Here is an 18244-nt window from a genome sequence, read left to right as displayed (position 1 = left end):
TTTTTTATTTCATGCTTTCCTCACTTTCTGCACCCCTAATCCACATAGAAGTGGAATGTCTACTGTAAAGGGTAGTTTTGCCTATCATGTCTCCAGGAGAGAAATATCTTAGGATGAAGAGCCAGAAGTTATGTGTAGCTGTGCACATGTATGTGCTTACTTTGGTACTGGCTACTGAAAGTTAAATTCTACACGCTTTACTTTTAATATGACTATTCTTATATTCTGGTTATAGTCTATGTAATCTATTTGTACATATATGCAATATTTTGTATAACTATAATAAAAAAGGGGGGGAACAAATAAGACAAATACTTCTGCAATACTTACTGCCGATTTTCTACTTTTTTTAGATCATTCATTATTTTTTTAGTGTTAATTAAATCATTGTTTTTTTCTGTAAGAAAAAGTGAAGGAGAGATACACACCAGTAAAGCATAATATATATTGGAAACAAAGAGGAAATGGGTTAATGTTCCTACTCAGAGAGTATCAGTGAAATCCATTATGTTACATCTTCAGATCTTTTCAATTTATCCAGAGAATAAGATACTGCCGAAGCTGAAGAATTGTTGTGAATGTTAATAGCTTTTTAAAAGCCTGTTGATTTATATTATCAGTATATTGCATATTTTATATCTAGATCCAGTAAGGTGTTTGGAACAATATTTAGGAATGTGCATATACATTATTAAATGTATACATTAAATATGGACAATACATCCAATATTAAAAACCTTTCCTTGTGAGTACTCAATTTCCAAAGACCTGTGGAAGCAAACAAAAAAGTTCTCACCTTCTGCTGGAAGGACACTTTGGAGAGGAAAGAAATTTCAGAGCAACAACCAAGAAGTCCATGTTCTGCTATGTTCTCACGAGAGGATGGTGGGACCAAGAGAAGGATCTTCTTTGAAGATTTCAGAACCCGAGCAAGGTTTTTGTTAAGCGAACATCTAGAAAACACACTTTGAAGGCCTTTGAAAGCAATACTGATATAAAAAATTTGAACAAGAGTGCAGGTTCAGTATCTTATTTGCTATGCTTGGGCCCAGAAATATTTTAGATTTTGAATTTTTGGGGATTTTGGAATATTATATTTGCATAAACATAATGAGATATCATAGAGGTGGTACTTTTGTTTCTAGATATGAAATTTATTTCTGTTTCATATACACTTATAGCCAAGAACATAATTTTATATACAATATTTTAAATAATTTTTTGCGGGAAACAAAATTGTGTGCACTAATCCATCAAAAAGCAAAGTGTCAACATCTCAGTGTTTCATATGGACGGTTTTGGATTTTGAAATTTGGAATTCAGATAAAGAAGACTAAACTTGTGCTGGTAATAGGTTGAATACTTAAACACACAAAGGAACAAATTTGAAAACATTATGATAGGAGTAAAATATCAAAAGTATTAAAATATTTGCATTCTTTGTTTGGCGATCTCAGGAATCAATAAGTAAAAGTAAAAGTTTTTCCCTGGACATTAAGCCTAGTTGTGTCCGACTCTGTGGGTTGGTGCTCATTTCCATTTCTAAGAGCTGGTGTTGTCCGTAGACACCTCCAAGGTCATGTGGCAGGCATGACTGCATGGAGCACCATTACCTTCCCACCTATTAATCTACTCACATTTGCATGTTTTTGAACTGCTAGGTTCGCAGAAGCTGGGGCTAATAGCAGGAGCTCACCCCGCTCTCCGAATTTGAACCATCAACCTTTTGGTCAACAAGCTCAGCAGCTCAGTGGTTTAACCTGCTGTACCACCGGGTTAAATAGTTAGCACTTTAAAAAGAAAAAAGGTGTTGTTGTCTATTTTCTCTAGTAAAATACACTATGGCCATTCCTATCTATCATCCTGGATTTTCAAACAAATGACCTTTGTGCTAAGTTTATGGAAACAGATGTACAGTACAAATGTCACATATGTTCATTTGTCTATTAAGATAAGTTTGAATGAGTTTTATGTTGAAATTTAATTTAAAAGTCAAAGTATGTATTTATGTTTATTTATAGGTATATGTTTGTTGCACAAAGGCTCCAGTATGATTTGATGGATCTGGATCGAACCTGGCTCACATACCCATCACGAACCAAGCTAAAATATGGTTGGGGTTTGAGAGGGGAGGGGGGTGGCCTGATAATGGGAGTTGGAGTCCACCCACATCTGAAGAGCCGCATCATTGCCAATTCCAACCCAACCAGATCTGGAGCTGATGAGATTTTCAGCAAGCAAGATCTGAGGATGATGGGAGTTCCAGCTGACCAAATCTGGAACTGATGGGAATTGCAACCTCATCAACTTTTACATTAATGGAAATTCCGTTATACAATTACATTTTTCCAAATGGAACCATTCAGAAAATCATAAAGCCAGCAATTAGTATTTCTGATAAATAGCATTAGAAAACATACCTAGGCAATGCCAAGTGTATTGGCTAGTATATAATAAACATGAATAAGAATGCAACTTTCACAAACATGAGTATTCATCTAGGGGGCTGTGTTGCTTCCAGAAAGGACAATTACAATTGCCTCATCTTAACTCCCCAGTGTCTGTTGAATTTAAAGCTGAGTCATTGTGGAATTTTTGTATCTACAAGTCTCAGCAAAGTTCTGTGTTTTTAAGAACACAGAAAGGAAAGGAAGGTTGAATCTATCATGAAAGCATAAAGTGTCTTCCTTATAGTGAACATGGTGTTTTGTTTTGACTCTTTTAAATGCAAGCAGAGATCTGTGTTGTTCAAATCATGCAGAATACCCTGAGAAGTGAGATCTAGTAGGCTTTTTAAGAGTTTCAGTTCTTTATGAGCAGACATCCTCTTTTTCCACCACAATTTACAGAAGTGGCTTTCAGATGTTGAAAGCTCTTTGCCTACTTACTTGTTCTTAAGTAGATATGCATTTTGAAGAAAAACGTATGCTTCATTTTCCGTGACTTCTTTGCTTTTTTCAGTCATTTGTTGATTGGTGAAGTTTTGATGTGACCATCGAGAGTTGCATTTAGTTTGTTCAGTAAGCTTTTCAGTTCCAAAGTTTTGCATTTTTTTTCTTTTAGGAAAACCTTATAGAATTCTGGCATTGATTCTACTTGAAAAAAAAATACTAGAGTTAAATTTTCTAAGCACAGTCTTAGGTTTAGAACACGTAGGCTTTATTGTGGTTTCCTAAGAAAAAAAGATTGGCTCCAGCAGGAGGTTAGGAGAGGAGGCAGACAGGTTTTGGTGTTGTACAGGGTTGTGATATGACATGGGGAGCCAAAAAACCCCCTGATCCTGGTGAACTATAGGACGATATCTTTTTGTGCTGCTTATTGTGTATGTGTTCTGTGGGAGAGAGGTAGATATTGGAGCTAGCAAAGATGTCTAATGATGGAATATTGTTCTTCACTCTGATGTTTTTATAGATGTTGCATCACCTTAAAGGTTCTGAACCAGTTACTTTTGCAGTTTTTCTGTGGATGAATGTGTAAGCTTCATCGTATGGTTGAAGGCCACACAACATAGCCTTTTTGGAAAGTATTTCTTCCAAGAGGTGTGTATCAATTGTTTGAAATTGTAGGTTGAGGTTACTTATAATATGTTTGCATTAGAATAGTGTTTTTTCTACTGCGTGTTCCCATCTGTTTCAAATATGAGTGTTTCTTCTCTTACCCTCCTTTTTTATACTGCTTATTCATTTGCAGGTTTAATTCATGATGAGGATGATGTCATGTTTTACTGTTTTCCCCAGTTCTGGACTCAAAGCAGTTTACAATATATCTATCTATCTATCTATCTATCTATCTATCTATCTATCTATCTCCACAAGTGATTTGTTCAGATAGTATGTTGTGAGAAGTTTTGACGAGTATACTGTGACACTAATGAAGTACCGGTATTTTACAGCAAGAGTGAAAGAAAGATGCAGCAGTGAAGGCAGGAAACATTTGTCACTTCTACTTAGCTGCTGTTTGTCTGCTTCCTGTCAGTTAGACCACTACAAGTGGAACAGATGAACAAAGATAGTCCTCCTTATTCTTTCTTATGTGGGCCATGGTGTAACTCAACTAAGAAATTGTTCTGTGCTTCCTCATAAAATACCTATTCATTGTCATTTATAAATTTTTGCTGAAAATAAAACTTAATAGATTGGGGAATATTTCTGTAAGAGCAATTCAGGACAATTCCTTTTTTAAATGATTTAAATTTTAAATATAAGTTCCTAAATGGATCAGATCCCCTCTGGTCTTGCAAGCTAAGTAGGGACAGTTCTTGTTAGTACTTGGATGAGAGACTACCAACAAATACCACATGTTGCAAGCAATATTTCAAAGGAAGAAAACTGGCAAAATAACTGAGTAATCATTGCCTAATTCAAGTAATTTTTGATTTATGGTGTTTTCTTGGCAGAATTTATTGAGAAAAGATTTGCCTTTGCCTTCCTTTAAGACTGAGAGAGTGTGACTTATTCAGAGTCAACCAGTGCATTTGCATGGTGAAGTGGGAATTCAAACGCTGGTCTCCCAGTCGCCTATTCCAGTACTCAACCCACATTATACGTCAGCCATTCAAAACATTGTAGAAATTTGTTAACATAACTTTTATTTGGGGCATCGTAAAATTAGACAGCAGAATAAATTGTATGCCTATAACCAACCAGTCTTCATTTGATGATCACTGAAATGTTCGGCATGTTGCTTGAGTTAAATACAAGTAGTTTGGTGCTTGTTCTAAAGAAAAGGAAATTCTACATGTCCTCCTAAAAGTTCCAAAGATACAGTTGTTACATCTTCTGCTTCATTCCTTTCTCAACCCTACAACTTTTGCTCCGTTGTGAAGCAAAATTTGTCTTGTTTGTGGCAAAAAGCAGGGAATGATAGTAAGCAACAAATCTGTTGAAGAAAATGGAGGAGAGCAACATTCCATTCCCCCTTAATTTGTGTGGTTTTGAAAAAGATAGGCAAGTTCTCCAGCCTGGAGAATTTGAACAGATGATCCTCCTTGCCACGTATGTGCTTTGGATAAGTTTTCTGCAGTTGTTGAGTTGAAAAGATTTGTTAAGCAGGCAGAAAAGTAAACGAGTCTCTTTTCCATTATATACAGTTGATTATCAAATTGTTACCGTGTTTCCCCAAAAATATATTAATATATTATATTAATTTTTGCTCCCAAAGATGTGCTAGGTCTTATTTTCAGGGGATGTCTTATTTTTCCATGAAGAATTCACATTTATTTTGAACCAAAAAAATGAACATTTATTATATACTGTACAGTAGTTGTCATCATAAACCAACATAACCAGACAAACTGAATCCTATCAAGAATTTCTTGTTACTACCACTATTTCCATGTACAACAATCTATGGTACTTACATTTACTGTTCCTGCATGCTTTGTTGTTCTGTTTGGCGGGCATACTCCCAAACAAAAACTTTGCTAGGTCTTACTTTCGGGGGAGTCCTTATATTTAGCAATTCATCAACATCTCTACTAGGTCTTATTTTCCGGGGATGTCTTATTTTCGGGGAAACAGGGTATTTGGTCTCTGTAGATAAAATTCCCTGCTTGCAAAAATTTCTTCATCTGTTTGCACGTTAATGTCGATGTTAGTGGGGTAGATGTAAAAAATTATCAGGCTTTTGTGGTAATTTCAAAAACAAAAACTTTGCATTTTTAGGTAGCCCCTTCTGATATCTTGATGTTTTGAGATAAGGTCTCTTCACATGCAGTACAGAACATCTTTTAAAAGTGAGATCTTTAACATTGCTTCTTTTTATGGTCCTTTGAACTCTTATCCTTGTTGAACTTCTAATTGAGGCAGTAGTCTCAATGTAGGCTGCTCATTGCTTCTAAAAGTTTGAGGTAGTTGATAAGAACGATCTTGTAATATCAGCATTTTGTTATTGTCATCATGCCTACAGACCGTCCCTGTAGGCATGATAACAATAACAAAATCTTATTTGTATTATCCCAAACTGTTTCCATTTCTAGCCTCCTCTGTGGGCTTTACAAATTTAGCTCCAATTTTTTGGGCTGCAAATGTGGCAACCTTTAATGTTATATTTTTGGAATAATCTGCTAACAGGTTACAAATAACTGCTGACTGTTGCCATGATGCCCTTTCTTCCAGAAGGGCTCCCAGGAAATTGTTTCTGGGGTCATTATACAAAGGGCAATGTAACAGATATTCTCTTTCCCCTACCCACAAATACAAAGTCTTTGAGTATGCGGAATCCCTCTTTATCTCCCCTTTAGCCAGTCTGATGACATTGTCTGGAAGCGCAGGGCTGTAAATGCTTTCCTGAGGGCTACAAAAATACTTGACAGAAGCATTTAAATTTTATTTTTGTATTATATCCTAAGTAAAAACAATAAATTTATAACATATCTACCAACTATCCTGATGTGTCCTCTGTGTCCTGCCTTTTCCAACTGCTATTAAAATGTCCCAGTTTCTCTCTTCTGCTCCTACATTACCCCTTTGTTCTCAACTTAAACCTATTACTGCAAACTGAATTCAAAGTGCAAATTTGACGAGGAAGGGAATCGGGTGGGGGGTTGTATTCCCCAATAGGCTCAGGCAAAAGCAAAGTGCTGCGGCCTTTGTTAACTTGTGAACACACATCCCAGTTTGCATCTGTGAAATGCTGGAAGGTGTAGTTAAAAATATAGTTAAATAATTTATCATACTAAAATAGAAACAGAATGAAAAGAAATTCAGAATAATGTAAGTACACGTCTGGAGTGGGGAAGAAATTGGATTATGGTCTTGTATACTGAGAGATGGGCCTTTGTTCTGAGTAGTTAAGAGTCCTGATGGTAAAAAAGCTAGAAAAGGACATTGTGTGTGTGTTTTTTTAATTATCTTTGACTGATATTCTTTTATTATTTAGTTTCTGAGATGCCTCTGAAGAATGTCCACTTCACCTTCCGCCTCTTTCCTACAAGGCATATCCATGTCACCTTCCTCCTTTACTATAAAGCAAAAAATGGTTATTCAGCTTCAATGCGAGACTGTGGCCAAATTAGTATTTCCTGCAAATATTCTAACTGTAGGTATAGGTTTTATTGGCAGTTGCTTTCAATGAGACCTAGAAGTTTCAGTGTTCTATTTAGGATTGATATCTTGCAGCCTGACAAAATTGTTGCTCACATGTTTATACTTTATGTTTGCATTTTGGTTTTTGCTTGTCTTATCCAACTATCATGCTGTTATTTCATAGTATTTTTCTGATGGTAACTCTAATTTTGGTGTAGATGTGAAGTTGCAAAGATTTGGTTTAATTAGTTCCATGTGTTCATGTGTCAAGTGTTTACTTTGTACAGGATAGGCTTCTTAACAGGAAGAAATTGATTATTAAAATGCTACCTTCAGGAATACTTTCTGCATAGTCACTAAAACAGATGGAATATAGATTGCAATAGTGGCTACCCTCCCTTGTGTGCTGCTACAAATTTAGTTATGGTTCTCTACTGGATCCAGCATTAGCTTCTCTTTTTATTAACAAAGTTCAACCTTTTTGTTAATTGTTCAAATAGCATATATTATTATTCACTGATAAAATGTTAATATTCTCTGAACAGGTTTGTCATACAGAGAAATGCTCCACTCCCCAAATACTAGCTTAATTAGTATCTGAAATGCAAACATATCTTGTTGTATCTTAGAGACTTAATTGAGTAGACTGAGTCTACTTTCTCAGATGCTGTAGATTCAATCAATGAAAGATTATGATACCAACTTTTCCCCCCAGTTATTTTCTAAGATGCTATACATTCCCTTTGCATTATGATATTTTGGAGTAACACGGCTATGTGTTTTAATAGTATCTGAAAGAATGTGCTGTTGGTTATTTTTTATGGTGATGAATTAAAAGCTCAGAAATGTCAAGTATGTAAATAACATTGTAGAAAGTGCACAAGGTTTAACTTTTGGTTCAAAATTATAGTAAATAATAATAACAACAGCAATAATATTATTCTTGTATACCACCACCATCTCCCCAAAGGGACTCAAGGTGACTTACACATGGCACCAAGTGCCAAAAATAAAACACAATTTTGAAAAAAACAATTGAATCAAACACATAGACATGTTAAACGACAATTTAAAAAGTTAATTAAAACAGTGCTCATCAATCGGTGGCAATAAGCTACTGTAAACGTAAATGATTGGACAGTGAGTGGGATAAGTATAAAGCTGTAACCATGGGACGAGGGCATGGAATGAAGTGCAAGGCTGCATAACAATTAGAAAAAGCTAAAGGTTTCCCCCGACGTTAAGTCCAGTCGTGACCGACTCTGGAGGTTGGTGCTTATCTCCATTTCTAAGCCGAAGAGCCGGCGTTGTCCATAGACACCTCCACGGTCATGTGGTTGGCATGACTGCATGGAGCGCCGTTACCTTCCTGCCGGAGCAGTACCTATTGATCTACTCACATTTGCATGTTTTCGAACTGCTAGGTTGGCAGGAGCTGGGGCTAACAGTGGGCGCTCATTCAGCTCCCGGAATTTGAACCTGGGACCTTTTGGTCCGCAAGTCCAGCAGCTCAGCGCTTTAACACACTGTGCCACCAGGGGCCCGTACATAACAATTACAATAGTACAAATTTCTATATCTGCTGGGAATATGTTCCTGAACTTACAGTGTAAGCAGGAAACCATGGATAATAACTAATCCTGTTAAGATTAGTTATCTTCCACCAGAAGTTATCATAGAGAGGTATACTCTCCAGGAAATTCCTAGAGAAATGTCTCTAGGAATTTGCCAATGTGACTGTATAGCAGTGGTTCCCAACCTGTGCTCTGCGAAGCCCTTAGGGCTCTGTGTTTACTTCCCAGGGACTCCGCGACCACTCCAGGAAAATAAAATAAATACAAACTGAATGAATTAAATAATGAATTTTGTTCATTTTTAGCAAAATTAAGTAAATGAATCTGTCATTGTAAGGAAAAACTACCACAGTTTTTGATGCAAACACCAAAGTGTCTTCTTTTAAGAGAAAACGTGTATTAGTTGGACTGTGTGGAAAAGGAAGATACCAATTACTTGCCTGTTACAAAAAGCTTCTTGAATGAAAATAATATTAAGATTCAAGACAAAATACAGAAAAATATTCAGGCACATCTTGAAGTTTTGGAAGACTTATTTGAACATTTTTTTCCGACAGCTCAAGAGAAGGTTCTTGATTATGTTAAATGGGTACTGAATGTTTTAAGAGTGAACAGAAAACAACCCAAACTAAACTTAGCGGAATATGAGGTCCTCCTAGATTTAACATCTCACAGTAAACTCAAAATTGTGTTTCAAAACCAAAGTCTACCAGAGTTTTGACTGCATTTACAAGGTTAATTCAAAATCTTATCTGAGAAAGCAAAAATAGTATTGCTGCCTTTCTCAACTACATCTCTCTGTGACGTAGGATTCTCCGCCTATAAAGTTACCAAAACAAAATACAGAAGCTGCTTAAATACAGAACTAGACATTTGCCTGCAATTATCATCAATTGAACCCAAAATTAGAAAAAACTGCAAAAAATGGATCCACCGGTGTCTCATTAAACGTTTATACATTATTTTATATTATGTTTTAATTTAGGCCTGTTGTACTACAGTGCACTTTAGTTCTGTTGGAACGCAAATGGTTTGACTTACTGAACTTCGGAAGAATTTTTATGTATGACCAAGTTTGAACAATATCATGATCTTTTACCGGTACATAAATATGCAGTTCCTAGCACATGTTGCATTTGCGTCGCTGCACCTCACAATGTATATTTTCACGCGCTGTTTTATCCTGCTTCTATCCTACTTTTAACTGTTGGATTTTACAGTGTTTTGTATCGATGTTTGTTAGAAGTTGTTTCTGTATATGCATATGTATATGCATATATGCATATGACCGTTGGTCGGAGCATTAATAAATTGATTGATTGATTGATTGATTGATGTACTGTATATTGGTGGAAGTTGAGAATAAATCGAGGTATTATGGTACATTTCAAAGTTTTGAAATGCAATTTCATTACATAGACATAGCACAATTGTTTAGATATCTCTTTACATTCCAATACTATCTATCCCCTTTTCCTTCTTTCGTAACACTACTCCTAAATGCTATTAATGTTTAAGACGTAAGGGGCTCCCCCATAGAAATTGATTCTAAAAGGGGCCCTGTGAGTCAAAAGGTTGGGAACCACTGCTCTGTAGTAATATCTGATAGAAGCACACCACAGAATTGCCTGGAAGGTCTAGAAAATTCCTAGAAAAGACCTATTTTATCAGATGTGTGTAAATGAAATCTCAGTTACCAGTCATGCAGATGCAGGGACCATACTGTACATTTCTTGACACTTGAAAATCTTACCAAGTTCCTTCATATTGTTCCTTTCCTGACTCCAGTTCCCATTTTGGTACTCAGATATATATAGCAGATAATATTCATAGAGGAACTACAAGGAGTAGTCTAAAGGTATTTTTCTTCTTTTTATAAAAGCATCTACAAAAGTCTTTTTTTATGGAAGCAATAATTGGCATTAAGGGAGCTTGTATTCTGACTGTTAAATTTTAGCATAGTAAGGCAAAATATACATGGTTTGTGCACAGCCTCTCCTTTCTTTACATATTTGTACAGTAGAGTTCCGGTTATCCGAGATAAAGGATAAAGGCCCAGTTTAGAGAAGCCCCGGTGCGTGCTTGCTGCCTAGCAACATGCACCAGGGGCTCCCCAAACGGGCGCTGGGCGAAGAGAAGAGGCACTCTTTCCTCGGCCCGGCACCCCGTTGTGGGAGGCCGCAGTGCGTGCTTGCTGCCTAGCAACATGCACCGGGACATCCCCAAACGGGTGCCGGGCGCTGGGCGAAGGGAAAAGGCACTCATTCCTCCACCCAGTGCCCCGTTCAGGGAGGCGGCGGTGTGTGCTTGCTGCCTAGCAACACGCACCGGAGCCTCCCCAAATGGGCACTGGGCAAAGGGAAGAGGCACTCTTTCCTCCACCCAGTGCCCCGTTCAGGGAGGCGGCGGTGTGTGCTTGCTGCCTAGAAACATACACCGGGGCCTCCCCAAACAGGCATTGGGCAAAGGGAAGAGGCACTCTTTCCTCCGCCCAGCGCCCCGTTCAGGGAGGCTCTGGGGCCCGGTCTGGCGAAGGAGAAAGTGAGCAAAGGAGGGCCTTTGCCGCCCTCCTTCACTCACCCATCGTCCATCCCTCGCTCATTCACCTGGCTGGGTTCTGGCAGTACCAGGACCTGGCGGGGTGACTGAGTGAGTGAGTGAGAGAGAGTGGGGGGGGAGGACATTTGCCTCAGATAATACAGACACTCGGATTAGCGGGGCTTGGATTAGTGGGGCTCTACTGTATTTACAAAAGCCAGAAAGCCACAGATGACTCATCCTAGTAAGTCTGTGGGGATCTACAGCTTTCAAGCTTGTTTGTTTGCTCATGCAAAGGTATGGGAGGAAAGATTTATTTGTGAGCAAAAGGCTTAACACATATGTACTTTTATTTATTTAGGATTGGATCTTCCAGAGTGGGCCTAGGGAGGCAAACTCAGGAGTACTGAAAACACAAGGGAGTTGATAATACAGTACTATATTACTGGTCACTGCAACAGGAATTTCAAATTTAATTTAAGTTTTCATATGCTTTTGATTTAACTTATTCAGTGGGGTCTACTACTGATGCTTACTCTGCTTTTTTGTTCATCTGAAAAAATAATATGCACAAGGCTGTTAAAATTCTTCTTGTAATGACAAAACAGTAATTTAAAGGCCTGTTTGAACGATATTTTCTATTTGCTTTTTTTAAAGATTTGTATGTCCATTCTACAAGTTTACTCTGAAAAGTCATAACAGCTAGTTATGGTGGCTGTGGTTTTGTTTTGGAAAAATAATCCCATCTGAAGAATTCCCATTTAAATAGAAAGAGATTAGATATAAAGCAGCAGGTAGGGACATATCCGAATGTGTGACATGTTTGGCTGTTTCGCAAGGGATGAAAGTCCTGGCTCCCTGTAATATGACACAAGGGTAGGATGGGCAAGCTCTTGTCAGGAAGCTAGACAGCAATGTGTAAAAACTGGAATTTCTAGTTGGGCTGACGCATACCAGCTGCCCCAAATAAGGATGTGACTGTTCATGTTGGCCACAGTTGATAGCAAGTGGGAGGAAGAGTGGAAGAGAGGACGTCTATGCAAATATATTAACATATTGTGGTAAGACTATTCCTAATAATAAAAGCCTTACAAAATTTTTCACATATAGCCTTCTGGCCCTGCTTCAGGTAGATGTATTTTGACAAGTGAACATAGGTCTGTGGCCTTTGATCAGGTCTTTGAGTTTGTGTGAATGTCAGGGAGTCTGCATTCATTTATTTTAAATTGCTTTCTTGTAAAATAATGCAGGACAGATTATAGCAAGCTTTTAAAATCTTAACATGAAAAACATCATAATTTTAACCATACTGAGGGAAGGCTAAGCATAACTAGATTGCTGTCATGTTTCTTTTGTGTCCTGTTGTCCCATTTGTCACAGCCATGAATCACAAAAAAGCAAGAGACCAAATGAACAAGACAAGAACACTTGGATTGGATAGTCAGTCAGGCTTTCTGTTTATTCTGTATATTATTCAGCTAGTATACAAGATCATTTAGGTCACAGTACTACTTATAATTGGTATGATATTTTGGAGTGTACAGAATATTTTAGGCGAAACCTGAATATTACATGGGGGGACTGAGAGAGAGTGGCTTTTATAAGACTACCTTTTAAGTTTGGGGCAGAGTGAGATTTCAGCTATGAATTCTTGATTCATAGCATTTTTTCTCAAGATGTGCTTTCCCAAGGTTCTTCTTTCCATCAGCTCTCTGTGAAGGAATCATCATGTTTAAGCGCCACATAGTACTGTGATATGACAAACAGGCAACATTTTAAACTAGATTATGTAGCTTACCTGTCCAAACATATCTTCCCTTATGAACCACCTTGAAGATTAAGATCATCTGGGGAAGCCCTGCTCTCGATCCTGCCTGTTTCGCAAGTGCTGCTGGCAGGGACGAGAGATAGGGCCTTCTTGGTGGTGTCCCCTCGGCTGTGGAACTCCCTCCCTACTGATATAAGATTGACCCCCTCCCTCCTAGCCTTCAGAACAAAAATGAAGTCCTGGCTCTGGGATCAAGCTTTTGGATAAGAACGTAGGGCAATAATAGATGTCTAATTTGTGCAATGTCCATGGAACAGCTTTAGACTATGATTTTTGGATGACGTGATTTTAATTGATTGTCAGGTTTTTAATGTTATTTTATGAATTTTAATTTTTTTAATATTTTAAAAGTATGTCTGATATCTGTTTTGTAGGCACTGAACAAGTGCCTGTGTAAGTCACCTTGAGTCCCCTTCAGGATGGAGACAGGCAGGATACAAATGGCATAAATAATAATAATAAGAATAATAATAATAATTATTATTATTATTATTTATAAATGATCCAATATATTTACAATTACTTCACAATGCATTTGATTTAGAGGGGTGGAATAATGTAGCATGTAATAAATTCATCCAATGATAAAGATCATCTTTAAATGGTTGATGATAGTTTGCTTGATGTCTGTTGAATTGGCTATCTTTAAACACATTATATTCCAAGGCATCCCATATATTAGTGTATGTGTTCTTTTGATTTTGAATCATTAGGAACAGTGTACCACGATGTGGGTGCTGTTTTACTTAATGACAGTCCCAGCTACATAACTTTCTTTTAATAGCCTTGCAGCTATCTTTTTAAAAGGAGTGTATAACACAGTGTGCAGGTTCGAATACATTAAGTGAAACTATGTCATGGAATCTAATCCTAAAACTCTGCTTTTGGAAAATAAATTACGTTTGGCTACAGATTTCATATGGTTGATTTGCAAATCAAATATTTAACAATATCTTAACCAACAGAATTCAGAGTGTTGGTTAAGACATAAAGCTGTATACAATTTGATAGAACGTTAAATGTATCAAATCATCCTTCTTTTTCACAGCCTTTCTTCTCATAGAGCATAACTAGTCTATAGGAACAGGGACCAATTCAGAGAGGAATCTTTGATGTAATATTATGTCCTTATGTAACTGTATTGTCAAGATTCAATGTACGAACTTGGTTAACATGTTCCCAGACTGAAAACTGGACCCTGTATCAGAAGCTTTCAAGTCAGATAGCAGACAAAAATAGAAATAATCATGGCCATAGTTTTTGGCACATAATACTTTTAGTAAAAGAGTCTTCTATATAAAAGCTGAAATTTGTGAGGAGAGGTAAGGCTGGTGCTGGACTAGAGTTCCCCTCAGTCAAAGTCCCTGCAACACCTTTGCACAACTTTTGCTACTGTTGCCAAGGATGGATAAGGGGATGGAGGCCAAGCCAGAACTGGTTGAGTTGCTCTGCTTGACAGTCTCTGGCACACTACAGAAAAGCATTTCTGGAATAAAAGGAGCTTCAAACAGCATTTGTTTGTAGTTATATTTTTGCTTCATTCTCTGTTATCTCTGAGCCTCCCGCTCACTGTTTGCTGTTATTTAAGCTTTCATTCTACAGCCTAGTAGTCAATCTTCCTTCAGCTTTAGTCTTCTTAACCAGTACGCCTGGCTATCTAGCACTTTTCAAGGCAACGTACTTCGATGTTTTAAAAAAAAATCACAGAGGATCTTCCCCACATTTATTGACAGAATATATTGTGTAACAAAATTTGAAAAAATTTCTGTTTCTGGTTTGAAAGTGTTGTTTCCTGTTGAACTGTGCAATACTTACTTTGAAAGTATGTGTTGTACTCCAGAAGTTTTTTTTTGTGTGGCTGCCACCAACTACAGTAGAGTTCCAGTCATCCGACTTCTGCTTATCCGACACTCCGTATTATCTGACGTGCCGCCAAGGGCTTGGCAGTGCGTCACATTCTCCTCGCTGCGGCGGCGGTCATGGCTGCCTCTGCCACTGCGTCTGCCTCCCCCTCCTCCATGTCTCCTCCTTCGCATCCGCCTGGGGCAACCCGAGGAAGGGAGAACTGCTGAGCCAGAGGGAGCTCGAGAGAGGGAGAGGGAGGAGGACTTTTCTCTCCCTCTTCCTTGGGCTGCCCCAGGAGAATGCGAAGGAGGAAGCGGCGGAGGAGGGGGAGGCAGATGCAGCGGCAGAGGCAGCCATGGAAGGTAAGGGCCTGGGCCTTTGGAGAAACCCGGAGCATGTTGCTAAACAGCACCACGCCCTGGGTTTCCCTCAGCTGGGCTCTTGCTGGACGGAGGAAACTTTTCCCACCGGTAAGCGCCTGGCCTTCGCAGCTGTTTATCAACATGCACCGGGCTTCCCTAAACCAGGCCTCCCTATTATCCAGCAGATCTGTTTATCTGATATTCGGCCCACCCGTTTAAGTCGGATAACCGGAACTCTGCTGTATGTTGAATTGACTGAGATATTTATTGAAAAACGTGCTGCAGGATGTCCCACAAAAACATAGTTTTTGCAGTGTAATAAAATTTTTCCATGTTTTTATGATAGAACCAATTAGGAAATGACATAACCTAGGAACAAAAATCGTGTTACATAGTGTAATTGACTGTTAAAAGTCTATGCAGTCTGGTTTGAGACTATTTCAAATACTGCATTTCGCTACATGGACCTGCCCATGTTCAGAGATCTTCAGGGGAGGACATTCTCTCAGTCTCACCATCATCGCAGAAGTGTTTAGTGCAGTATTTCTCAAATTGTGTTTCTCCAAGTATTTTGGACTCCAGCTCCCAGAAATCCTGGCCAGCTTACCAGCTGTTAGGAGTTGTGGAACTTGAAGTCTAAAACATCTGGAGGAGCACAGTTGGAGAAATTCCAGTTTAGTGAGAATAAGGAAGAGGACCTTCTCAATAGCTGTTCCCAGGTTGTGGATTTTCTTTCCACATTAGGTCCAATATTGGCCCTTTCTTTTCTCTCTCTTTTTCACTGGTAGGCAAACATTTGCTTATTTTGGCAGACCTGTGTCTTATAATTCATGTTAGCAGTAGGAACATTTCATGGAACTGTATTTGAACAGTCTGTTTTTAATGGAATTGTTTATTGTATTAGATATTAATTACTTTTATACAAATAGTTTTCAGCTGTTTGTGTGAGCCTTCAAGTCCTCTGTTGACTTAATGACAACACGATGAATGTCATAGGGTTTTCTTAAGCAAAGAATATTCAGAGGTAGCTTTGCCAGTTCCTTCCTCTAAAATATAGCTTATAGCACCTGGTATTAATTTGTGGTCTCCCACTCAAGTATTGTGTAGCTTCCAGGATTAGATAGCATCTAGTTTTTTTTAGGGAACATAGATGAACTTGTATTAATTGGATGGAAAGCCCTGTAGTTCCCATGTAGGGTATTAATTAATTAATTAAATTTTAATTGGTCAAAGTATACAATTAATATAAATCAAAAGCTTTTCAATTGTGACTGCCAACTTAATATGCAAGTTTCTTATATGCATAGAAGTAAGGGTAATTCCCTATGTTTATAGAAAGAGAGGTTTGGTTGGTCGAAGCCGATCTTTCTCAGCTTCTACATATCTTTGTTACAGCAGGTGTGGCTACAAAAATTAAGAGGGTTGCCAGAATTAATACTGAAAGCAGCATTTATTGTGTCTTAATGACATGAAAGTTTTGAATATTCTTGCTTTGTCTTTTTCAAACCTTTGTCTACAATTGTAATATAGCTTATTACTCCCTTCAGTGCTCGTTTAGCCCATCCTGTACATTATGAACTTTAAATGTATCTCCTCCATGTGGTCACATTCCTAGTGCATTTCTGTTTATCAAGTCTTGTAGCATACAGCTCTTTACATCTTTCATTTGCCATGACGTGGTCAGTGTTTCCTTCCTGCTGCTTACAAGCCGGTGTTAAGAGATAAGAATACACTCACGTTGCATTTACAGAACATTGAAAAATGCCCAAATATTTGCTCTGTTAAGAAGAGGGAAAGGGTTTTTCTACATCTTTTGATGATTTCTTCTCTAGAATGTGTCCTAGGAGTGTGGTAAAGTGAAATATTTGCTCTAAAAAGCAATATGGAAAGATTACAAGTTGTAACAAATGCGTGGTACATAAACTAATAGTGTTTGATGTATCCAAATTTTCCATATTTTCTCGGTAGCAACTGCTTAAAAAGCAACCTATAAGCAATGTATGTTTCAGAACACATAAGAAGCATTGTATTCTGTTTTAAGTATATGCTTGACTTATTACCACATGTATTTATTTAATATTTTATTAATTTTTTAATTTTTAATTTATTTATTCTGATTTTATTCTGCATTTGTTTCCAGTGGTTTCTGGGTGAGGCAAATACCCAAGGAGGTATTTCATCGTTCATCTGCCTTGGCAAAGAAAATTCTGGAAGTGTGCACAAGAACAAGCTACCTCATCACCTGATCACTTTCAAGGTCTCCTTCCTTGCACAACTCATTCCTGGTGATAAACCTTTTTCTGGAGGAGCCTTTTATTTTATGCAGAACTGAGACCTTGGAATGCTTTATTATGGCAGCAGTGGTACAGCAGAATGACCTGATGTTTGAATTTGCCAGTAATGTCATGGAAGATGAGCAACAGGTAGGAGAGAAATAAAAGAAATTATATGAGATAACCAATAGATTGTTTTAAAAGAAGACTAAAATATGACTTGACTAATTGTTTTTTCATTTGAGTGTTTTTATTTGTAGTGCAAAGGAAATTCTGTGTGCTTGTTACTCACTTTCTGGTTCACTTATAATTCTGCTCCTACACATTTTAGCTTTTCCCCTTTTCCCTGAACAGCTGAGGCCTTCAGTGTTATTTTCCTTTGGGGAAAACAGAGCCAGAAGCTTAGTCTATACTCAGCTTTATTTACATGCATTTGTAGAACAGATGAATAGCAATACAAGTCAGGAAGCTGGCTGTATTTATTACATAGTAATATCAATGTAGCATCCCAAAATCCAGATTAGCTCTGGACATCCCAGATGGCTGAAATACCTTCTTTTCAGACTTTCTAGTCACAGTTTCTGATCTATCAGAAGTGACATAAGTCCTTGAATCTAGTAATGCATTACACAGATAGTTTGAGATCTGGGTCACTATTTTGTGTAATGTACAAACATGGCAGTTTTAAAAGATAAAATAAATCCTCAGTTTGTGTTTTTATTTGTAGAACTATCCAGATTACTATTTTCTATTACACCAAATACATGATTTGCTAATTTTTGTGTGAAATTCAGGTTTT

General features: G+C 37.7%; 1 protein-coding gene across 6 annotated transcripts in view; it reads left to right on the top strand.

Annotated features, from left to right (window-relative positions):
- Positions 1–18244, top strand: part of elf1 (E74 like ETS transcription factor 1) — a 78729-nt gene that overhangs the window by 26671 nt on the left and 33814 nt on the right. For 5 of the 6 annotated variants that reach the window (XM_062975597.1, XM_008106820.2, XM_062975595.1 and 2 more), the window contains one exon: positions 17313–17595. In XM_062975597.1, coding sequence (XP_062831667.1) covers positions 17524–17595 — 72 coding nt within the window. In that variant the 5' untranslated portion in view covers positions 17313–17523. Of the gene's footprint in view, positions 1–16918; positions 17024–17312; positions 17596–18244 lie in introns of those variants that run through there. The other variant, XM_062975599.1, reaches the window with a different exon arrangement.

The sequence above is a fragment of the Anolis carolinensis genome, chromosome 3, assembly GCF_035594765.1.
Source record: "Anolis carolinensis isolate JA03-04 chromosome 3, rAnoCar3.1.pri, whole genome shotgun sequence".
NCBI lineage: Eukaryota > Metazoa > Chordata > Lepidosauria > Squamata > Dactyloidae > Anolis > Anolis carolinensis.
Note: the sequence above shows the minus strand (reverse complement) of the source record. Positions and strands in the feature narration are given on the sequence as shown.